The 25,470-nt window shown below is 38.7% G+C and overlaps 2 protein-coding genes across 2 annotated transcripts; both read right to left on the bottom strand.

Moving 5' to 3' along the window:
* Positions 1 to 35: 35 nt before the first annotated feature.
* On the bottom strand, positions 36 to 22,946 carry LOC125012661. Its single transcript, XM_047592779.1, has 17 exons — positions 22,682 to 22,946; positions 22,284 to 22,559; positions 21,773 to 22,086; positions 21,462 to 21,612; positions 19,460 to 19,522; positions 19,129 to 19,142; positions 11,557 to 11,689; positions 11,274 to 11,393; positions 11,162 to 11,177; positions 11,017 to 11,069; positions 10,783 to 10,827; positions 10,620 to 10,673; positions 10,453 to 10,512; positions 4,808 to 4,870; positions 4,659 to 4,721; positions 4,375 to 4,440; positions 36 to 1,176 (listed from the first exon to the last, which is right to left on the bottom strand). Exons 1-17 carry the CDS (start codon positions 22,944 to 22,946, stop codon positions 1,049 to 1,051), a joined length of 1,884 nt encoding a protein of 627 aa, XP_047448735.1. The 3' UTR covers positions 36 to 1,048.
* A 285-nt stretch (positions 22,947 to 23,231) lies between these two features.
* On the bottom strand, positions 23,232 to 24,825 carry LOC125012595. Its single transcript, XM_047592654.1, has 4 exons — positions 24,580 to 24,825; positions 23,725 to 23,997; positions 23,308 to 23,583; positions 23,232 to 23,266 (listed from the first exon to the last, which is right to left on the bottom strand). The coding sequence occupies exons 1-4, from the start codon at positions 24,773 to 24,775 to the stop codon at positions 23,232 to 23,234; spliced, it is 780 nt and encodes a 259-aa protein (XP_047448610.1). The 5' UTR covers positions 24,776 to 24,825.
* Positions 24,826 to 25,470: the final 645 nt, after the last annotated feature.

Here is a 25,470-nt window from a genome sequence, read left to right as displayed (position 1 = left end):
CCAGTGTGCATGTACAACTGAAGTACAACTGAAAGTGACACGAAAGCTGTTTTATTTACATTAGGAGCCAAGTCTCAGAAATCCAAAAGAAACCATTCATTACAAAATGAAAAGTAAAAGACAACTCAGATAAAGGATTATTTAACAGATAATTGCTTTCCCAGAATTATTACCAAGAGCTGTTCCTATGCTTTGACATCAGAATAAACCGTTTCCTCCATGAAAGTGGCAGATGGGTTTCCTGAGAATGGAGAGATGATTCATTTAAAATTCTTCACGTATAGATTTTATCTAAGAAACTAAAATGTAAACTAAAGCATTTGTGTGGGAACAAGAGTTGTGCTTAACCTCATACCTGCAGGTGATTCAGTGATCACATCGGAGTGAACATGACTCATCCCTGGTTCATAAACAGAAATGAACACACGAAATATGTTTAGGTCAGTCAAAGAGTTTGCGACATCCTGCGACTCACTAATTCCTCATAATCATAGTCATCTTTGGCAGCTTAATGATCAGGTTTCTGTGTTTTTGGGTCCTAGACTGTGTGACTTTACCCGTAGTTTGTGTAGAATCACTTTAAATATTTGCATTTTTGGAAGGTTTGACAGAAAACCAGAGGACACAGTACACCTTAATATGATGGAAACTCTTCAAGTACAGATAGTTTTACCTCACTGCACCCTAGTGGCCTTGACAAGGCAGTGCAAGTGTATTTTTCTTGTATTTTTTTTTTGTCATCTGTAGTGTGTCAATGAAATTCACAGAATAAAGTTTTAATTTTTGTAATAATGTGTCCACTTTATGTTGCAATCCTCCAACCATAATAACACATACCATCAAATGAGGATAGTTTTCTCACAGGCTTGACTGTGGAACCAGTGGAGTCTAGTCACTAGGTTTCATCACTGACTTCTTTTTTTCAGCTGTCCACCCAGTCTCTATAAACTGTTAGATTGAGGCTCATTTGAAGTAACAAATCAGTTGATTGTGATGTATGCTCCTCAAAGAGAAAAGTTAAGTAATAATTTATTTAAGTAATTACATTTTAAATAGTCTTACCTTTTGACTTCCTGTAGCAGCACAACAGCAGCGGGAGAATTAAAAGTATTACTCCACAAACCAACCCAATAATCAGTGGCACAGGAAAATGAGGGCTCTCAGGCCTGGATGCTGCTGGAATTATTATTATTAATAATTAATATAACGATGGGAACCGAGTCGCAGTTGTGAGACATTTGTCAGAATCAATATTTCTGAATAATCCAAATTCAAATATCCCACTGTTACAGGCTTTTAGGTTTTGACTACGCTGTGCTTATGAACTAGCCAGAGTTAGTATCAAGGGAAAAAAAGGGTTGGTGACAGACTATGTCATATCCATTGGCTGTCATGTCAATATGTTGAAGCAGGACTATTCCTAAGTGTTATTTAAATTTCCGTGTATTTATGTGTGCCTATAAGCCGAGGGTCTCTGCAAAATTTCGTTACGTTCTCATAATGACAATAAAGACTCTTGATTCCTGAACATGTGCAACACATGTGCAAGTCTCATGTCAAAACTTTTGATGTGTAGATGTGCTAGAGCAGGGGTGTCAAACTCATTTCTTTTCAGAAGCCATATACAGCCAAATTAGGGGGCCGAACCAGTAACATGACAGCATAATGACCTATAAAGAACAATAACTTTTCACTTAATTATCGGAGCAGATGATTAAAAGGAAGAACTGTATGTCAACTAAATTCTCTCTATTATGTGAGGTAAATGTCAATTTCTCTCTTTGACATTTGTTAAGATTTTCTTGATGTCATAAACGCCCAACACCGCTTTACAAGTTAAGTTTGAAGTTAATCCTAGCCTTATGGTAGCTAGTTACCTAGACTAAAGGCAGAGCAGCTACCATCATATATACTATGAAACCCATGTGTGCATGTAATTTATGTTCATGTACATAGTCAGATTTAATTGACACGTAACATTGCTTCGGTTATTACTAAGTTATCATGGCTAGCAGGCTAGTGTTATAATGATAATACTAAATAACAGTAAGACTAGTTCAATTTTCATTTACTTTTAACGGCAATGGATGAACATCCACCCCGTAGGGTTAACACTGTAGAATCTTCTACTCTGATGTATGTAACCCATGATTTGAGTTGGCCAGACCCTGTCTAATATATGGCTCTGACTTGTACTAAGAGCATGCGTTTACATGCAGAGCTTAATCGAGCTATGCTCAAAATTCGACTTTCTCACTACAGTCCTTGTCCCAGTTTACATGCAGCGCAAGAAAATCAAATAACTGTTCTCCTCTTCCACACTAGGTGGTGATACGTATCTTTTCAGCGGGTAAACCACGTTAATACGGCCCGATTTTTGGTTGACCTATTACGTTATATAATAAACAAGAGTCGTTCATACAGCAGACAGGCATTTCAAACAACAACCAGACGGATAATACGACATTTTTTAATCTTGTACGTAATGTTCGCGCTACTTTTGGACGGCTCTTTGAAAGGAACAGATCCAGAAGATCCGACTCCCTTTAAATAGATGTAAATCCCAAACAAGAAAGACTGTAGTCACCTTGAACGGTTCCACAGTAGAGGAAAGTGTTCAGCACTGAAATGAAGAGGAACACTTCATCAGACATCATCGAACCAAGAGACTGTCGAGTCGAAACGGCCACAGATGCCAGTGACACTTGATCTAAAATAAAAATAGTTTTTGATGCACTCACAGATCAACCGCAGCGCACACAGCAAAGCGTGTCCCATCTCGACGTCCAGCACTGAAACTGTGTCACTCTGCCTCTGAAGAATTTTCCAGCACTCAAAGACATACAAGCACGTCTCAGGGAGAGCTGTGTGAGTAAGTAAGTTACATTTTACATGAGCTCAATATAAGCGCTTTTCTTCCTTGCCTTGACGTGTTCACTTCCTGCTCAAGAACCACCGACACTTGAGTCACGGAAAGCGTGGCAGCAAAAATAGTGACGCTGGATAGTCATTTCACACATATGACAACATAGTGACACATATTTTGAGGAGTGGATTTAGGGCTGAACTCCTCTATATGACTTAATTTGGCCATAAAGTCAGGATTCAATAGAAGGTTGTGTCAACTGTGTAGAAAAATATTTACACCTTTTATTAGTGATAAAAATAAATCCTTCCACAACTCGTCAACATGAGTGATGGAAGTCCAGCTCTTCTTTACATGTTCAGTGTATTTTAGACGGTGACGTCATTCAGTGACACACACACACACACACACACACACACACACACACAGAGCTGTCAGGATGTCTGTCATTAATAATAGACTTTGGGTTTGATCGCCGCCTCTGATGCCAGTTTGGTACAGGATGAGGAAATGGGGCATTTATGAAGCATGTTGTGAAAAAGTCTAAAGGGGGGCAAGTGTTCGGAAAGTGCTCTGTTTTTATGTATGGCTCCTCACTTAAATTATGAGAAAGAGCTCCAGTGTCTGCATCTTCTACACCCCCAATGCTTGCACTAGTAAAAGGCTGGACCCATTTTTGTCTTCAGGACTGCCTTAATTCTTCGTGTCATACTTTCAACAAGGTGTTGGCATCTGTGATCACAATACGTCCCTATGCCTTGATTCAGAGTTTGTCTTTGATTAAAACCACATTAAACTGTAAGAAGACAATCTCATAAACACAATGAAAACACTACAGACATTTTACTACCGGACAAAAAAATTAAAAATTAAAAAGTTTATTGATGCACATTGGACATTGTTAGAAAAGGCCAAGCTTTTTACAATATACTTAATTAGTTCAGGGAAACATAAAATACTTGTTATACTATCAGTTCTTCTCAACATAGTTAGCTTCTTTAAGTGGACATGTAACAGAATGATGTTTGATGATGACAGAACATGAAGAACTGAAAAAGATGCTGATATTAAAGCCACACGATCACTACATTCATACAAACTGAAGCTTTTTATAAAATACATCTGCACTAAAAGCAACACATTCAGCTGGTTTATGCCTTTAAATATCTGCTATTCATGTGAGTAGCTTCACTTTTATGATCTATTCAGATGGTTTTGTTGATACAGATCTCTATTACCTGAAAGGACATAGACAAAAATAAATATCCAATCACAACTGCTAACTTCTGCTTAAATCCTAGATGTCAAACATGTTTGATGTCATATCAGGTTTAATGTGAGCAGTTCAGAAATCTTAAAATTACATGTGTGAACCTTCACGTTACCAGATAATCTGATGATTTATCCTCTATTTACCAGGAGGGTGGAATCCAGGAACAAATCAGACCAAAACTCCTGTAGTCTGAGCACAACAGAGATCTATTCTTCGAAATCAATGTTATATTTACCATGAGATGTTCCTGGTTTGATTTCAGAATAAAATGTTTCATCAGCTGCTGCGGGAGCTGATTGTCCTGTGAACAAAGACAGAGATTGTTTCAGTCACTTAAAGCTAAAAAATACATCCAGTTTCTTCACTAAAATGTAAAAGAAACCTACTGTACTAAAAGAAATACAAGACAACGTGTAACAAACGACAATAATATCTACATTAGGCTCCAGTGAGCCACATCACATAAAGATCATCCTGTTCCAACAATCACTGCTGCAGGTGGACGTAGACTTGACTCACCTTTGTCTCTCTTGGCTTTACCTTTCTTATGGAAGAGAACCTGTTCATACATCAGACCGTCATCTGAAACCAAAGCCACACTTGAGGTTTCAACTGTACAACACAGAAGAAGGATCTTTTCTAGACAGGACTGTTGTAATGAATCAAACCTGGAGATGATCCAGTCTTCACAGCAGAGTAAACACAGCTCTCCTCTGGTTTCTGCTTCTTCTCTGTTAAAGGATCAGATGATATTATCTGTTATTTAGATGCTACTGGTCTATAAAAGGGTCTCAGCTGCTGTTTGTTCTACATCTTATATGTATGTATATATCTTAGTGATGTTTTTAAGCTCAATCAAAGTGATCATGAAGGATGAAGGAATCAATGTGACATCCCTGGATTCATCTGAAATATAGTGACATGTTTGAACTTCAGTCATTTACAGAAAATCTCCTCATTCTAGTGTTTAAAAAAGATTCATGTGAAATATGAATCACTAACTGGAAAAAGTGGAAACAGCCTCGTTAGAGCTCTATTCATAGGAGAAGTTAGCCTAGGCACACAGTTCCCCCCCATTCAAGGACAGGTGAGTACCAGCCATTATGGTAATTAGAAAAGAAGGAAACTCAATCAGAGCCATTGGACAAACATTGGGCATAGGAGGAGTCAACGTGAACAGGTCAGCCAAAAAAAACAACAGTAGTTGATGACAGAAATATTGAGCTGTGAGTCAGTAAGTGACATCACCAAGGACCTCCATAGTGCAGGGGTGAAGGTATCACAATCCACTGTTAGAAGAAGACTCTGAGAGCAGAAATGTAGAGGCCACATCAAAAGATACAAACCCCTCATCAGTAGTAAGAATCGAAAGCACAGATTGAAATTTGAGTATAGAGATTAGCCACAAAATTTGTGGAACACAATCTTATGGACTGATGAGACCAAGATTAATCTCCACCGAAGTGGAGGTGGTCTTGGTGTTCCGGCTGTCTGCAGTCATTTCAGGCTGTGGCTCAGTAGGCAAAGCGGGTTGTCCACGAACCAAAGGGTTAGAGGCTCGATATGGCATATGCCAGTGTCCTTGAGCAAGGCACTGAACTCCCAGTTGCTTCCAGTGCAACTGGCACTGGTGTGTGAATGCGTGTGTGCTTGTATGAGTGAATGGGTGGATGTGTCTCTGACTGTAAAAGCCCTTTGAGTGCCTTTTGAGTATATAAAAGCAAGACCATTTACCATTACCAAAGTGTGGAAAAAGAAAGGAACTGCTTATGATCCGAAGCATACAAGCTCATCTGCGAAGCATGGTGGAGGTAATGTCATGGCTTTGGCGTGCATGGCCGCTTCTGGAACAGGCTTATCAATATTTATTGATGATGCAACTGATGATGGTAACAGCAGAATGAATTCCGAAGTGTACAGAAACATTTTGTCTGCCAATTTACAGAACGTCGTTAGTGGGGGTCTTTGGTCCCTATGGGTTGTGGGGAGGGGCCTCTGTGGATTATCCCACAGATACTTGATCAGTTTGGGATCTAGTGAATTTGGAGGCCAGGTCAACACCTTGTGCTGTTCTTCATGTTTTTTTTTTGTTTTTTTTTTAAGTTGTTCCTAAAGTGTTTTTGTGCCTGTCTATGTCAGGCTCTATCCTGCTGGGGATGGCTACTGTCAGTGCTATGGGGTGGGGGTGCCTGGTCTGGTCTAGTCTAGATGGGTGGTACATGTCTAAACAACATCCAAAGGTTTCCCAGCAGAACATTGTAATGTCACAACATGGTTGATGTTATTCACTTCTATTGTCAGTGGTCATAATGTTGTGGGTGATTAGTGTTTGTAGCCATACAGAATTTATACAGAAAGCCACAAGAAGAGGTCAGACTCATGAAAGGCCCCCTCTATAAGGAAGCTGAATACACCAGAAACTGATTAAAGTGGTTTTAAATTGATTTATTTATTTTTAATGCAAAACAGAAGTATTTTAATGAAAATGACTCATGGAAGCATTTTGTTGAGAACAACAGGATTAAATACAGTTTGTTTAAAAAAAACATTGTGCATCTGTAATATTTGGATAGCAGAACTGAACTGATCAGGTGTATAAGTGCAGCTTAACGCTAAATAAAGCTTAACGTGGTTTAACTTGCTGCCATTCTTCCATCATCTTGTGTCGCTTTTTATAACATGAACAATCAAAAATAACAATCAAAAAATAGATGCGTGCTATGAAACAGACTAAGTCAAAGCCAAACCCACACACATGCTCATTTAGTTAGGAACACCATACAAAGCCTAGGTAGGACCTCTCTTTTGTCTCAGTAAAAGGTTTGTTGCACCACTTTAAGCAACATTTGGAGCTTGTTGTGGTGAAAAGCCCAGGTGAAGTCTGTCTGACATCAACAATCATGCCACTATCAAAGTCACTGAGCACATGTCTGGCCCTCATTTGTAACTGAAGCTCTTTAACTGTATCAGCATGATTTTCTGGGCTGCACTGCAGACACATGATTTACCGATCGGAGAATTGCATGTGATACTTGGGTCTTTATCAAGGTTAAATATCAAGTGAGTATATACTGTATGCATAAAATGGTCTAAAAGACAATGTAATAAGAACATTTAAAAAAAGAAATCATAAGTACATAGAATACAGTAACTATCATACATTTTTAAAATCTAGAATATGTTGATGACGACCGCCTATATAGTATAATAGTATAATATTCTCTTACAGGAAACATTAAACAGACTGTGAAATAAATGTAAATGAAAGTCTATACTGAGTCTATATGAATGCTTCTCTTTGGTTCCATTCATGACACTCTCTTCAGAGACCTGGAGGACAAAAGCAACAACAAAAACAGAGCCAAGGTTATCCAAGATACAAGAATCCTTATACGTAACATATTTAAACCAGCAGATCATTTGTAGAATATAAATACTTACAGCTCGTTCCCTACATGGTAGCATCATCACTCAGAGCTCATCCTAGTTTGATTTCAGAATAAACAGCTTCAGCTGTTGCAGGAGTTGATTTTCCTGTGAATGGAGAGATGAAATATTTAGCAGGATTGTCTAATATCCTGATTAAATGGCAGTATAAACGTCTTCACTAATACGATGAGTGATCCTGTATGTATGCACTGCCAGTTTGTACCTTTTGTTTTCTTGGGTCTCCCTTTTTTGTGGTGGTTGACCTGGGCGTAAACCATGTTGAGACCTGAAACGGATTCCAGACCTTGAGATATATCTATTTGTCGAGCATAAAATATACAGCAGCTGGATGAATGGGAGGACTCCTAGAACTGTGATTCTCACAACTACTGCGACAGACATTGAAATAAAAACACACACAGATTACACTGACTATTTGTGTATTATACTGTGCAAAAAAAAATAAATAAAGTGCGTGCGCAACCCACAAATTGGTAGCAAAGACCTAAATAATGCACCATCATCGTTGACTGTGACTCTTGGTTTATGTGCGGTAACATTTCGAAGGCGGAGGAAATCGTTCTACATAAAATCTATTTTGTTTGGCGTTATGTGATATCTTTGAGACAGAAACCAACCCTGGTGTTATCTGGTGGTAATGCAGTAGTAGGAAACTGATAAACTGACACGTGAGTATTACTATGTAGTGATATGACAGCACATTTCAGTACCGAGCATATTTGTTGGAACTGACTGTACCTCCAGCTTTTTTCTCCACATCAGCATAAACAACAGCGTTCTCTGATTTATGGCGCCGCCCTGTTGAGATAATCCATGAAATAATCAAATCAATTCATGTTTACAGACCTTTACTGCAGTGGTGAGCATATATCATATATATGATATGGATATATATGAACATCCATATCTCAAGATATATTTGTTCACCAGATTTGTTATAAAGAGCAACTGGGTGGATGGGAGGCTCATGGAATCAGGTTCTTCACAACTATAGTGACAAATATTAAAGTAAAAATCCAGAATCAAACTATTTCTTTTTCACCGTCTCGACACAGGGCCAAAGATGCAGATGAAACAAACTCTAAAGCCCTAGTCACACGGGGATAGTTTTACCTGGGAACATAATCCTTTGTGAATTGGCCGTGTCAATAATCTGTAAAGTAAAAATTACACCACAAACGACCTGTCCTACTTCTCATAACACAAAGGTCCTGTGATAATACTAAACCAGTGTGAATCAGCACCTCTGTGAATTGTGGAGGGTTTTTTTACTTTTAAGACATTTGTTGGATTCTTTTCCCTCTTTTTTCGGACAGATGTTGGGGTGCAAAGTCAAAATGTCACTGACCCACTCACCTACAGACGTGGGGCTGATTTAAATACTGGCAGGTTGTTCTTTATTTCTTCCCCCAGAATCAATGGTGTCATCACACCATGTTTCATTTTTAAAAATATATTTTTTATTACCCATTTGACAGAGTGAAGTGGAAAGTAGCAGAGACATAAATCAGTGTTTTACTAATTTTTGACTTGCATGATCCCCAGGTAGAACCGTGCAAATAGGGCTTATGAGGCCCTGCATGTGTGTAGGATTTGACCCTTTTCCAACTCTGGTGACTACTGGTGGAAATGACTCACTTATAAATTGATCAGTAGCTGCCTGCAATCTACCGAGCATAATTGTTGCAACTGACTGTACCTTGACGTCCTTTCATCACATCAGCATAAACAACAGTGTCCTGTGGTTCACGACCCCAGCCTGTTACGATAATTCACAAAGAAATAAAATGAATTAATGTTGACAGGCCAAACCCTTTCAAAACTGTGCTTCATCTTTTTGTGGTGGTCAATGTAGAAATAAACCAAATAGGGGTTTATATCAGAAGCTGGATCTAAAGAGAGATTTGTTCATCAGATGTGTTAATTATAGCAGTTGGTCGGTGAAATTAGTCGTCGTCACTACGTTCACCCTCCAACTTATGCTCCACCCCCTGGTTTGTGTGAGACAGTATTGAGAGGGTGGATGAAAGAATTTCAACGACTTTTTTTCATCATCTGCAATAGCACGACTTCAGTTTTATGGAATATCTCTGAGACAGAAATATGAAATATACAAGGAACAAACTGAAAAGCCCTCGGTGTGTGCAAGATTTGACCATTTGCAACTCTGGTGACCTCTAGTGGTAGTGTAGCAGTTAAACAAGGGAACTGATAAACTACCTACAGTGACAGGACGACACATTTCAACGGAGTGCATACTGTCACAAATCATTAAGGACTCTTGTAGAGTCCAGAGAACATGAGTGCACTCTAACTTAAGAGTCCTGCTGTAAATACTCCCTCCAGTGTTTCCGTTATTTTGCCCACTGACTACAATAGGTCAAAATAATAGAAACGTGTCGGTACAATGTAACACAACTCCAAGATGAAAACACAGTTGAACAAACAACTCTCATTTATCCAAAAGGATGAAACAAGGGAATCTGGACTTGTAGAGTTTTTTGAAGACATTTCTACACTCATCCAAGCATCTTCTTCAGCCTTAAGACTGGTGGGAAGGTGTGGTTTAGATAAGAACATCTGTGGGTGTTGCTCATTAGAACTTATATGACTAGTGTCTGTTAATGAGCAGATATTTTCCTGTAGTTACTACAGTTCAGTTGCACTTGTCTCAGCTTTTCTGGATCTGGTACCATCACTGACTGAGGACCTTCACAGCTAACTTATTTTAAACAAATGCTGAGAAACCATAACATTTATGAAGCTGAAATGAATGAAGGACTGTTATATTAGAAAGCATTCGTTTTAACTTTCTGTCCCTAATGAACTGGCAATTGAGTGAATTTGCTGGAGCTGACTGTACCTGCTCCTTTTGTATACACGTCAGCATAAACAACCCTGTCCTCTGGTTTACGATGCGTCCCTGTTAGGATAATCAGAAGAAACCACAAAAAACAATGAATTCATATTTGCAGGTAAAAACTGTTCTGAACTATTTCCTTGTATTTTCCATGTATCTGGAGTACTCACGCTTCTTTCCAATGTTTTTGAGTTTAATGAAAGTGTAGGTAACATCTTCTCCGTCTGAAATAAACATATTTTTCTTTACAGAATTTGTATCAATTATTTGTATTTAGTCTCCTTAAACCACACAGTTTACTCTTTTATATTGGTAAAGATTGATATACTTTACCATTTGCAGTATTGTGTTTGATCATGTCATAGATGTCAGCATCACCTATAAAACCAAGTAAGAAAGTTAACATCAGAGTAGTGTTCGTCCCACTGGCTCAAGGTTTGATTTGGTGTTGACTTAAATGTTGTTTGGCCGTTATGACAAATGTTACGTGAGCTACAAATACCAGCATCAAAACATATGTGACAAAAAGTTACTGAAAAATCTAAATAATAATAATTAGTTACTAACCCTGGGGGGGATATGTGTTGTTCAGGGTTTCATTCTGTCTGACTGGAGTCGACCTGAAACATAGAATTATTTAATACTGTAAATTCACAGACTAGGAAAACACTGGAGTATGTTTAAGAGGAGAAAACCAGGGTGCTCTGCTGACCTGTGAAAGCATGAATCTGTGAAAGAAACGGGACATTTTTAAATCATGAGATCAGAATGGAGTATGTAGTAAATATACTTTGGAGCATAGACTCAGAAGACAAAGGTCTCACCCTTGGGCCGTGGTCTGCATCGATACAACAAGAGCAGGAGGACGATGAGTATGACCCCACAAAGAAGTCCAGCAATCAGAGGAACAGGGAAAGAAGAACTTTGAGCTCCTGGAGCAGCTACTAGAAACATAAACATTAAATGTTAATACTGGGCTGATCATGGTATCATTCACAATGAGTTGAGGCATCAGCACAGAAAATATCGACATCAGTACTGCGTTTATTTTCAAACTGAAAAATTGTTCCAAAAATGAAATGCATTAAGTGTTTTCATCCTGCTCACATTTAACAGCCATCCAACTCTGTGGTGCTTGTTTTCCTGAATGTTCACACTTGTAGAAGCCTTCATCTGACTTTGATACTGCAGAGATGATCAGCTCCTCTCTGGTATCATTTTGGATGAGTGTGTTGTTGTGATAGAAAAACACAGTAGAAAGTTTTTGTTGTTCTCTGAACCTGCAGCTCAGAGAAACAGAATCTCCCTCAGTGACAGGATGGACAGGGCTCACCAGGATGATACCATCAGCTGGAAAACAACCAAACAGTGGTTGAGTCAGACTTTTAAAAAAAGCTGACATGCAATGAGGAGAATGGTTTATATATGCATAAATACTATATCAGACATTTGAGCTTTTGAATAATTACAAACTTCAGTATAAATCTTAAACTCATCCCTTCACACCAGATAACCAACAGTGTATTACAGCGTCCTTTAGGTCATGTCGTACCTGTTGTGACACAGAAACGTCAGAACACCCAAAGCCTACACTAAAACAAACCCTAAGTACCAATAATGTGTCTGGAAAGTGTGAATGTGATGATGAGGATGTTTTGTTGCAGTCACAGATGAGAAGTCAAACACAGGCCGATGAGCTACAGAACAAATATGGACATTTGGTATTTAATACGCTACAGTGTTCTTATTTAAAAACTCAGTCAATGACTCCATTTGTAAAACAGTCAAAGCGTTTTTGGTGCCAGTTTCAGAAAGAGGTTCTATGTTGCAATTGAAAGGGAAAACTTAAATCAATTCCAAGAAGTCTCCCGTTGCCCAAGGACTTTTGTTTTTTATTATTTTTAAGTCCTGTAATGTTTCACATATGACCTAACTATATATGGTGCAGGTTTCCACTTGACTACAGCTTCTTTAAATAATAGGCTGAAGGAAGACTTTGGTGATAGAAATATTATGCTTATAGTAATTTAATACAGACTTAACAATAAAGAAAGAGGTTCACTGTGAGAAGGTTTGAAATTGATGGGAGTTAAGTAAAGCTTACAACTACAAGTATCATTCTGCTTAGTTGTAGTGAAGAGCAGATATTTCCAAGAGATAATAATCTTTTTGCATAAAACAAACTATGAATAATTGTTGTCTGTTTTGTCACAATTGTGTAACATAAGATGTGATGTTTTAATAATTTACAAACAAGCAAAAATAAACAAACTATTATACCATACCATGGACAGTGATGTTGACTGCGTTGCTGAACTCTCCTGATCCAGACTCACACCAGTACACTGCATTATCAGACTTGGATCTGTATAATTTACATGTTGATCCAGTCATTGTCCTCCAACCAGAACAGGACCAGGACTGATCCCCAGGGAACCTCCTCACTCTCCACTCAGTAGAGTTTCCCTCACAGCTCAGAGAGACAGAGTCAGAGGTGAAGTGCTGCACTCTGTCAGGATTCACTGTGAGAGACGCTGGTGAGTGGAAAACTGACAAAGAGTCAAAGCAACAACAGTGATATTAATATTAAAATGGCCCCAATGTAAATACTTATTAACTTTCTTTTTTTTTTTAATTGCTGAAAATTAGTGCAAACATGTCAAGCTGCAGTGTTTTGGTCAAGCTATTTTTTTCTACCATTTCAGTTTATTTTAGTTGATATGCACCAAGCAGCAGTGTGTAAAATGAGAAACTACATGTGTACTCTGACAATCTGATCAGTGAGAGCAGTAACATGAGCAAAGATGAAGAGTAAAGACTCAAACACATGTTGTTCCTTAATGAATTAAAGTCATATTGTTCTTTCTTTTCTCCTCTTTCATTTATTTGTTTACTTTTTCCTTCTCTCTTTTCCTCCTGTGTAAACATGTACTTTCTTCTAGATGCAACTTACACCCACAACAAAACACAACACAACACAACACAACACAACACAACACAAATAACCTCCTGTGTTGTACAGACGATCTGTACCAGTTTATTTTGCCTCTGTCAGAAAAAAGCTTCAAAGTCTTGAAACTCTTTTTTGTGTTTCTCATTTTATCCGATTTGTTGAGAGGAAAACATGATGGTTAAAGAGAATTAGTTTGAGGTAGAAAAAAGGAAATATCATACTAACATTAGAGGAACATAAATATGCACAGTCAGTGAATTGTAAATATGTGTTTTAGTTTTCTAGATACTGCATGGAGGTCACAGATAAAAGGTGATTAATAAAAGTAAAGACATAACATCTAGTTATTGAGGGAACACATGGAAACAAACTGACCTCCAGACCAGACAAACTGAGGTGGACTGTAATCAGTGTAAAACACTGGCTCTCCTCTTCCAGCTCTACACACATATCCTGCTGTGTGTGTCTGTCCATCAATGATGTAGGAATCGTGTTCAGTTCCATTGATGCTACCAGGAAGCAGCGCATAGTTGTAATATTGATACTTGTGTGATAGATCAGGAAAGGCAGCACTGCCACTGACTCCTCCCTCGACCTATGGTAAAGCGTCTTTACAACACATGATTCCATCAATGGAGGAAGCCTGCCTGCACTTGAGTGTGTGGAAACAGTGAGGGGGAGAAGCAGAAAGAAGTCAGCGGTAAAGAGAGTTAAATGGATGACTAACAAGCTATTTAGTTAAATAACATTCACTACTTTTGAAATATAATTTGACTTTAAAATACTTTAATATTTCCGAGTCACAAAATATTTTAAGACCTACAACAGATAAACTGAATGTGTTGTTGAAGACTTGTATTGGTTCTGTGAAGCAGGACTGACTGAAATTATTTTCTTCTGACATCCCTCCATCCAATGTGCTAGTATGGTATTAGAGACACCCCTCTAGTTCTATATGACGGGATATATATATAGATGACATATACTGTATAGTCCTTCCAGCAAATTCTGATTCTACCAGTCTGCCTGGTATACCTCTTACAGAACACAGCTAGTAGGTAATTTCAACAAATGCATCTCAGCTGGCAGCAAGTCCACTTTGCAGAGGAAATTAATTTTGCCCACTCACATCCATAATGCGGTACTTTCAGTCACAACCCAAACAACAGATGGGAATTGATACATGGTTAATGTTCCTGCCACATCAAACTACCTGCTCCATTTTACCACTACTTCTGAACAACACCCAGAGATACACAAACTCCTTCACTTGGCGAAGCAACTCACCCGTAACTTGGAAAGCCATCCAGCATTTTTGTCAGTGGACTACAGCCTTCAGTTGAAGAACTGATTTTCATTGCAGCTGCATCAAACTGAACTGAAAACCATCACAACATGTGCAGAAGGTCACGTTCCAGGAAAGCCAACAAGACCACATAATCTGAAAAAAGTAGATTCAATTCTTCATACAAACTGCACCTTGAGATCCGGTCCATGAATATCATGAGCAGACAGGACTGAGGAGAGTATGATAAGGACAAGATGGGTTCTAGCAGCAGCCCAGTGCCCCATACTCCCTCGGTACTTCAAATAGTTCTCTGGGACCCATGTTCATAAGCTTTCCTTGAGTCCAAAAAAATACAGAGTGACTGGATTGTCTACATTGCATGATCTTCTAAGCAACTCTGCGAGGAAGGAATCCTTGTAGCAGTTCTCCTCCATGGCTGAGCACATTCCAAGCCAAATCCATTCCTGAGTTGCCACTCTCCATAATCTCCCCAACATCCTACAATCTTCTGTGATCGTCAAAGTTGTTACTGTCCTTCTAGCACCCATTACCAATCTAAATGCAGATATCCAACAACAAAACACCACTGATTGGGAAAGCTTTTCCTCCCAAGCCTTCCCCTCAAGTTTTTCCATAATTCCCCACATTGATTTGATGAAATTGAAGATTGAAGATTGAATGAAGATTTTTTGCAGCAAAATGATAGAGTTCCGGGCATGTCCCACCAAAAGGAGGCCGCTGGGCTAACCCAGGACATGATGGAGAGATTATATCTCTCACCCAGAACTATATTCACAACAATGTAGTAATGGCAAAATCCAAGAAATGCATTTTTAACTTATGTCAATTTCTCTTTTTTGGGAGATGAATTACACTCAAAATAGCAGTAGAACAGAAGAAAACACAGGCAGATGTAAAAGACACACCATATTCAATAAAAAAAGAATAAAAGAAATTTGGCAGGTTGCGCCAGAGAACACAAAAGCAAATTTAGTAGTATTGAAATACAGTGTCCGTGCTGCCTTTTAAGATACCACAACTAAATGTTGTAAACATGGTCATGTTAATAAAATGTTGTGGACTTACCTGATACAGCTAAAGAGACTGTATTACTAAGCTTTGTATGATTCAATGTCGTCCGGCGGCCACAGCACTGATATTCACCACTGTCATTTGTCACCAAAGATTTGAGGCCATGGTGTTGATGTGTGTTGAAGAGAACAAATTCTTGACCATCCTTGTAGATTGTGTATTCCCAGTCAGCGCCCCTTCCTTCCTTCATGTCACATATGAATGTAACAGACTCACCAGAGAAAAAAGTGGACCGGTGTGGGTGAGTAGTCAGCACAGCATCTAGACGCAAAGTTAAACATTTATAAAACACTACACAAAAAGCAGTATCACAGAGATATCTACCGTCTGTGTAGACAGACACAGAAAAACACACTGAAGGGATAATGTAGGTATAATAATGAATAAATAAATGAAAAGTAAACATGAGAAATTACCTTGAGAATGCCCCAAGAAGAGAAGAGTGTTCAACACTAGAACAAAAGTTGAAACTTCAGAGATTATTCAAATGAAACTCAAAAGAAATATATGAAACTTCTCGTGTTCCATAGACGTCATTTACATGATATGTGAATATCACATATTCACTCTGTGAATACATGAACAATCTATCACATTATTAGCCACTTAGCCAGTATCACAGTTCTTGGCTGCAAAACTAAAACAGGACACCTGCCAAAGGGCCTGTCTAAAGGAAACTAACACTTCCGACTGTCTTCACCAGACACCCTTGACTGTTGTTTGTTTGTTTGACCACAGAACACATTGGCCGAACACTTCCGGCCAACCTACTGCAAATACAAACACAGTTCACACTCACATCTAAAAATAGAAAAACTGACCATGAGTTAATACATTAAGTACGTATCTGGACAGTTTGCACCACATTTTGCATTGTGTGTTTATTTTTGCATGCTGTGCTGAATATGCATAGTGCACCTTGTCTGCATCGACTTCAAATAAATATTGAGAAACATATGCAATGATGCTGTCATCAGACCCCAGCAGAGTTCTGCATGTTGTGGTGTGACTTTTTGCACAGTGCTCACACTGTCATCAAACTGTAAAATCAGGAAGCATTTTCTGTGTGTTTCAGAGACCCGTATAATCTAGGCCAAGGGACACTGAACCTGAGGCTTCCTGTCAACTACTACCTGCATAAGGCACTTACAGCAAGTTGGTTATGTGTACAATTTAACAATTAGTGAGCCGTAAAGGTAATACCAAGAATTACACTTTGGAAGATGACGTCACGCTACTATTATGAATCTAAATTCAATGACACAGTGCATTTGAAATCCATTTATATACATCAACATATTAACAACACCAGCACTCTCTTCCCAATAGTCAGCTCTGCCTATTGATCCTGTCTGAAAGTGAGATTTTCGCACCCTTTTCAGAGACATATTCCAGGATCCTGCCCAATGTGTGTAGGAAATGCTTTTATCAAAACCACAAGTCTGTTGTGTTCAAGCTTTCTGAGACAAACCTCTGACACTCTGTTCTTCTCATCTGAAACATTTCCCTTCATCTGAACCATTCAAACTGAGAAAGTGATGTACTTACACAATAACCCCAGCACACAGAGCAAAGTGTGTCCCATCCTCACATCCAGCACTGACAACGTGTCACTCTGCTTCAGACAAAGACTTCAACTTCATACCAGGAAGCAACAACTGCAGCATCCGGAGAGGAAGAAAGAACCGTGTCTACTTTTTTATTGTGCCTTGTGAATGTCTGCTTTCTTCTCTCTTCCACAGAATTCACACCACTGCCCTCAGTTTAACAGCTTTTGTGTAGATACAAGTCAAGTTAACTCTTGAATGCATTTGAGTGCATCTGCACTCATTACATCAAATCCTATTCCCTGGTGTGTGTCTTTGAGTTAAACGTCTTTAAACCCACTGCATCTGCACCCATACTGCTGGTTATCTAAAGGGAGGTGTGTGCAGATACAGTATGTGTATGCATGCAAACACAAACAGAAGAAAATTAAGTTTTATAAAATGCCTTGGATAAATTGTTGGCCTTCCTGGCCATGTGTTATCTTCTGAGGAAAATAGTTTCAACGGAACTCTATCAAAGTGGTTGATCTGAGCATGCGTCACTTTCACACATCACTTAGGAAGTGCTGCGTCAAGGTGTCGCAAATAGAAATGATGAGGTCATTGATTGTCAGTAGATAGAATTAAGCCTGTAGCAGAATGGACAGTTAGTAACTGCATCCTTTATACTCATGGAGACACTTACAGGTCAGAAAACAATGTGCTCTAACAAAAGTCTTCTATTCTTCAGCTCAGCTTGTTGCTGCTGACTGTGACCATAGACCACAGGTGTCAAACATAAGGCCCGCAGGCCAAAAGCGGCCCGCCAGAAGGTCTAATCTGGCCCTAATCTTAGGGTTCACACAGATTTAACATAACGCAACACTGAGACCCAGAATTATGCACACATTGCACTTCTTTTTATTAAGAGATGTCCGGTTGTTCATTACATGTTATGTAACAGTGAAGTTCATTAAATTTAAACACTTTCAAATCCTAAATAAACTGTAATGGAAACGCTTACATTTCGAAATTCCTTTTGAATATCTAAAGCTAAAACATTTTCACGCTCTCATGAGGGGGTTTTTCCAGACGTATCGATATAAAAAAAAAATTCTGCAAAAGTGCAATGGAAACACTTTTGTCGCTGTCCCCCATCACAGGTGTCACCGGAGATGATGCAGGGGGTCATGTGACCATATGAAGTTCCAGAAATTCAAAAAATATCGCTTTTATTTTGCAAAATACTGTAGTGGCAGCTATGATGTGCTTCGATGCACTAAAACAAAAGGAAACAATTTGGAGTTGTCATGATTTGTAGATTAATACGCTGTTGTATTATTGGTCCGGCTCCTTAGAGATCAAATTGTGCTCTATGTGGCCCCTGAACTAAACTGACTTCGACACCCTTGCCATAGACTGTTCATTGTGACACATGGGGGCAGTGCTGCACACAACAAAAGCACTAGAAGAAGAAAGGACAGTGAGAATGCAGCAAAAGCAGCACAAGAGACACAGACTGATGGAAACCAAAAACACTTCCATGAAACTCAACAATGATTCAGTCATTTAAACATTGAATTGACTTTAATGAACTGAGTTATTGATGAGACTAAACAGAAATAAAGTAGAATATACATCATGTTACAGTCTATAGATAGATGGTGTATTTAACCTGCAGATTGACCACATCAATGCAACAACAATAGATATAATAACAGAATAATTAGATAGAATAAATGTCATCAAACACATGTTTACAGATGAATATTATTTTCCATGTTGTTGTCCAGACTTGTCTTGTTTCATTGATGATGCACCTCTCTTAATGGACCTGAAATCAGACAACAATCAAACTCAAACCAAATATGATATATGGTGGTGAAGAGGAGACTTTCAGTGTTTATTAATTACATAGATATAGTTTACTTTTCCTCAACACAAATCAACCGTTATAGCATTAAATCTCAGTGCGCATACTATTTCAGAGCTGTACAGTTACCCAGAGTTTTTGCTGGTTTGACTTCAGAATAAATTGTTTCATCAGTAGTTGCAGGAGCAGGTATTCCTATCATGAAAAAGATTAACTTAACTTATTAAGATAACCTGTTCCAACAATCACTGCTGCAGGTGGACGTAGACTTGACTCACCTTTGTCTCTCTTGGCTTTACCTTTCTTATGGAAGAGAACCTGTTCATACATCAGACCTTCATCTGAAACCAAAGCCACACTTGAGGTTTCAACTGTACAACACAGAAGAAGGATCTTTGTCTAGACAGGACTGTTGTAATGAATCAAACCTGGAGATGATCCAGTCTTCACAGCAGAGTAAACACAGCTCTCCTCTGGTTTCTGCTTCTTCTCTGTTAAAGGATCAGATGATATTATCTGTTATTTAGATGCTACTGGTCTATAAAAGGGTCTCAGCTGCTTTTTGTTCTACATCTTGTATGTGGTTGTTTCCACATAAAACACTCACCCTTCTTAGTGATGTTTTTAAGCTCAATCAAAGAATATGTGACATCCCTGGATTCATCTGAAATATAGTTTCTGACATGTTTGAACTTCATTTACAGAAAATCGTCTCATTCTAGTGTTTAAAAAAGATTCATGTTAAATATGAATCACTAACTGGAAAAAGTGTGTACAACTTTTAATATTATATTTGTTGTAAAACGTTGTCTCATCTTTAAGTTTAAAAACAGAACGAGCTTGAACTAATTAATCCGAGCTTAGATTTTGAAGTGATCAAACCTCATCAGCAGCATTAAACTCTAACAACAACTCTAACAACAACAAGAGCAGATGTAGATCAGAACTGCACAAAATTCAGGAGGAACCTAAGAGCATTGCTCCTGAAAGACCTCATCTTGGTCATATTCTTAGGATGTCGGGTGAACAACGCAGATTGTCTCTTGAAAAACACTAATGTATAAATGCACATAATCTTACAGGCTCTACTTCTTTACTTTCCTTACTACTGAACATACTGTAACATTTTCAATGTCTTCAGGGCCTTTGATTGATTCATAGACACAAGCATCGCCTACAGAGTCAAATGAAGCCAAGGTTGCATTTAATATCATTATGTGAGTTGTATAACGGTTCAGATCAGATCACAAGAAAAAGTGAACTGTCATTAAAGATTAGTCAGAAACTAAAGTCAGGGTTAAGGCTGACCGTGGAGAGGAGAAGGATGTTCACTCTGTTGACCTTCATCCTGGTTGATCATGTGATCTGTAGCAGAGCTCTGATTTGTGCTCTGTGACCTGGTGAAACCAAAACATTTGAATCCAGTAGATTTAATCAGAATCTCTGAAAGTAATTCTAGTACGTTGAAGATGAGACAGAGGAGAGTTGTACCAACCTGACAAAGCAGGAATCTGTGAAAAGAGACATGGTTTTAAACTAATTGTTCTCTTGCTTTCACAGTCCTCATAGAGTAATCAGAATACATCAGTGACTTTGATCATTAGACTATAATCAATCTAATATCAGGAGGAAATGTTCTCACCCTTTGACTGTTTGTAGAGACACAACAGCAGCAGAAGAATAATCAGTGAAATTCCACAAACCAGTCCAACGATCAATGGAAGAAGAAATGAAGAGCTCTCAGACCTGGACACTGCTGTAAATAATAACGACTTTCAGTTAAATGTAGCATGTAAAACATGTCATCAGCACAATTTACAAAGATCCCTTGTACTATCAATAATAACTGTAACGATTCCTCACATGTTACAGCCATCCAACTCTGTGGTGATTGTTTTCCTGAGGACTGACACTTGTAGAAGCCTTCATCTGACTTTGACACTGCAGAGATGATCAGCTCCTCTCTGGTATCATGTTGGATGAGTTTGTCATTGTGATAGAAAAACACATTAGAAAGAACATTTTGTGTCTTCAACTTGCAGCCAAGATAAACAGAATCTCCCTCAGTGACAGGATGGACAGGGTTCACCAGGATGATACCATCAGCTGGAAAACAGTCAAACAACATGACATTTAATGTAGAGATCAGCAGATTCAGGGTGATGACAGTAACATGTGATTAATACTCACTCTGTCCAGTGATGTTGACTGCGTTGCTGAAAGCTGATCCAGACTCACACCAGTACACTGCATTACTGTCCCTTAACCTATTAACATTACATGTTGATCCAGTCATTGTCCCCCAGGTAGAACAGTGTGACAGGACGCCATCATCAGTAAACCTCCTCACTCTCCACTCAGTAGAGTTTCCCTCACAGCTCAGAGAGACAGAGTCAGAGGTGAAGTGCTGCACTCTGTCAGGATTCACTGTGAGAGACGCTGATGAATGGAAATCTGGAAAATTCTGGACATCTGCAAAAGAAATTTCAAACTGAGTCACCCTCAACAGAGTTTGTCCAGATGCTTGTGAGAGGAAGTTATCCATCTATTTCTCAGTTTTTAGACAAGTTTGTCCCAGAACTAAAACATACAAACTGACCTCCAGACCAGACGAACTGAAGATCACTGTAATCAGTGTAAAATACTGGCTCTCCTCTTCCAGCTCTACACACATATCCTGCTGTGTGTGTCTGTCCATCAATGATGTAGGAATCTTGTTCAGTTCCATTGATGCTACCAGGAAGCAGCTCATCGTTTTTGTATAGATACTGATATGATAGATCAGGAACAGCTTTATACCAGTAAAACCTCCATCCTGCAGATGGATGTTCAACCTCACAGCTCAGAGTTACTGAGGCTCCAGGACTCAGCCATGATGGAGACACAGAGAGGACAGGTTGTTTACCTGTTGAAAGAGGTTTTATCAGAATGAAAACATGTTACTATGTACTGATGGTAGATTACATTCAACATGTGTGTCTGGTGAAGTTGGTATTATTTATCTTAATATGATTGTCTGCGATCTCTTAATAAAATATATATGATATAAATATGAAGTTACAGTTAAATACGTGGTGACTGGTGAACTATGATGAGACTTACTGATGAATACAGTCAATCTGAAGGAATCACTCCACTCTGTTGAAGACTGTTGTTCACTTTTCATTCTACCTTTACACTTGTAGTCTCCAGTGTGGAGTGAAGAATCAGATTTAATCCTGAACTCATTTAGATTTGGAGGCTTGTATGAACTGGTAGATCTCCATTCATACTCCCACTCACTGTCTCCTCCATGGATCTCACATCTGAGAGTAATCTCCTCTCCTCTGTAGATCTGAGGCCAGTTGGGTTGGAGAGTCACAGTCACCTTGTTTGGAACTGTTCATGTTCAAGATTCATTAATAAAGACACAAACTTCAACATCAAACAGAATGACTTGATGTATCCATAGATAAACATTGGATGTCTGCATTTTTGGTTCCTCCTTTTTTCAAACTCACCGTTTTCATTGATCCTGACTGAATCACTGTACTCTGTGTAGTAAACTGGGTCTCCTCTTCCTCCTCTGCACCAGTACAGTCCTTCCTGTGAGACTCTCATTTGTCCATTTGAATAGAAACCAGCATGTTGTGTGGTCAGAGGTTCAGAGGACTTCTCATCTCTGTACCAGTAGTATTTCCATCCAGATGATGGCGTCACTGAGCAGGTCAGAGTCACACTGCCTCCTATTGGAATATCTCTGGTGTCAGCACTGAGTCTGGCCATTGGTTTAGTTGCTGTTAAGTTTAGAAAAAAGCACTGATTGTCACTGCCTCTAACTTGTGTAAATCACAATTAATTAAAGAAAAGTATGTAAATTCCAAATTCTTTTGTTAATTTTTGACAGTTAAATGTGTGTTTTGACCAATAAAATTGTAATTGTAATAATTTTGACATTTATTTTAACCGAAGTGATGTTGTCATCCTTATACTGACTGACCATTCATTCTACAGACTGGCTGTCGTCAGGCCAATATTTATCAGCTACTGACGATCAAGTTAAACTCATGGTTAAGCTGAAGACACGACACACTTCTCACACACCTCTACAAGAAAATCAGAATGCACACCAACAAACATGACTTACCAGATACTGACAATGTGATGGCTTCACTCCACTCTGTTGAAGAATATGAGTCATCTCTGAGTCTACTCCTACACATGTAGTCTCCACTGCTGGACTCAGAAGCAGTGAAAGTCCAGTATTTATTGTTTGTCCAGTGTATAGATGACCTGGGTTTACTCCATCCATATATCCACTCAGTGTCTTCACCTCCCTGGACCTCACATGTCAGAGTGATCTTCTCACCTCTGAATATCTGAGGCCAGTTGTGTTGTCGTGTTACAACAGCCTTGTTGGGAACTGTTTCCACCAGATATGAACAGTTGGGACACAAATAGAAACATGAAATCAACAGAGAAAACTCAACATTGTAGGTTTCATCATTAAATCTAATGATAATGATGAAATCATGAATATTTCAAACTGAATAGCTGAACTCACAGGTTATCTTAATGGTGACTGAATCACTGTGATCAGTGTAGTAAACTGGTTCTCCTCTTCCTCCTCTTCCTCCTCTTCCTCCTCTGCACCAGTAGATTCCTCCTTGTGATACACTGATAACTCTGTTTTCTCCATCATTTATGACTTGAACTTCAGAGGTGTCTGTGCTACGTCTGAACCACTCATATTTCCATCCAGCAGAGGGCTCCACAGAGCAGGTCAGTGTCACTATGTCTCCTATTGGTCCTGCTGTCAGTGTGGTCCTGGGTCTATCTGACGTTATACAAAAAGGTAAATCGTGTAAAACAAGAGCAGCATTCCACCTGCAGTAAAAAAAAAATCTTTCTAAACTTGTTCAAATCTGAAGTAAAGGATTTAACTACCGATCTTACCCTACCACCTCCACTGTTCAGTAATGATTACTTTGTAATTTTTATTTTTTTCATCCGTGATTTGTGTTCATTTCATCATGGTGTCAGAGCTATATTAACTCTGGTCTTAAGATCATTATCTATTATATATTATCCATCCTGAAGAAGTCACACTTATTGTTAACAAAGACACTGATGAAAGACACACACTGTTGTGTCAACTGATACACTGGTCTGTCCTGTTTCTGGTAAAAAGAAAAGAAACATCCGCAGCTACAAGCCATCAGTATCAACCCTTGATGTGGTGAGATCTATATTTTCTTTTGCTTTTCCTTTTTCTATGTTGGATATTTGGGTATTCAGTGTAAAAAATAAGAATTGGGTTGAAAACACACAGAGTTCCATTTAGACAGTATTCTGACAATGTCAGCAACTTTTATAAAACATATAATGTATTACATAATGGATTGGCTGTAGCATTTACCTGATACAGTTAAAGTGACAGTATTACTACACTTTGTCAGAGTTGATCTCTTGTGGAGACCACAGCACACATATTCACCCCTGTCACCTGTTGACAAAAGCTTTAATGTGAAGTTTTGATCTGTGCTGTAGGGAGTAAATCCATGACCATCCTTGTAGATTTTATAATCCCAGTCAGCGACTCCTCCTTCCTTCATGTCACATATGAAGGTAACAGACTCTCCAGCAAACAAATGTGACCAGTAGGGGTCAGTAGTCAGCACAGCATCTACAGCCAAACACAAACATCCATACAATACTAAACAGCAAAATAAAATACATATTGTTTGTTTTCTACAAACGGTGTGCCTACATAGATTAAAATTATGAACAATGTGATTAAAGACACAGAGAGAGAGAATGAGAGGTGAGGAGGTGAAGACTCATGAGTGAATGAAGGATGTAAAACAATGTTGTTACCTTGAGCACGTTCACAGTAGAGGAGCGTATTTAACCCTAGAATAAAGGTTGAAACTTTATTAAAAATGAAACAATCAAACAGGACTGGTATTCCATAAATTACAAATATGGCTGAATATGATAAAATCGAATTAATTATGAAATCAGCAGCTAATATACCAGCACTATCTTGCCTGGAGTATTTAAAAAAGATCAGATCTGGACTTCCGGTATAGCAACTAATGGAGGACGATGCGTTTCTCTGAGCTCCTGCAACAACTCTTAAAAAATATATTTTAGGCACACCTTTTGTAGCTTTTTTCGGTGTGTGTTTTCCCCACCATCATAATTTAATTTAACGCCCAACCAATATGCCTCCAAAACCTAAACCATCTATTCAACCACCACAGCCTGCTTCACACTCACATCTCCACCTTGTAGTGACCCCCACCCC

This window comes from Mugil cephalus, chromosome 1, assembly GCF_022458985.1.
Source record: "Mugil cephalus isolate CIBA_MC_2020 chromosome 1, CIBA_Mcephalus_1.1, whole genome shotgun sequence".
In the NCBI taxonomy this organism is placed as follows: domain Eukaryota; kingdom Metazoa; phylum Chordata; class Actinopteri; order Mugiliformes; family Mugilidae; genus Mugil; species Mugil cephalus.
Note: the sequence above shows the minus strand (reverse complement) of the source record. Positions and strands in the feature narration are given on the sequence as shown.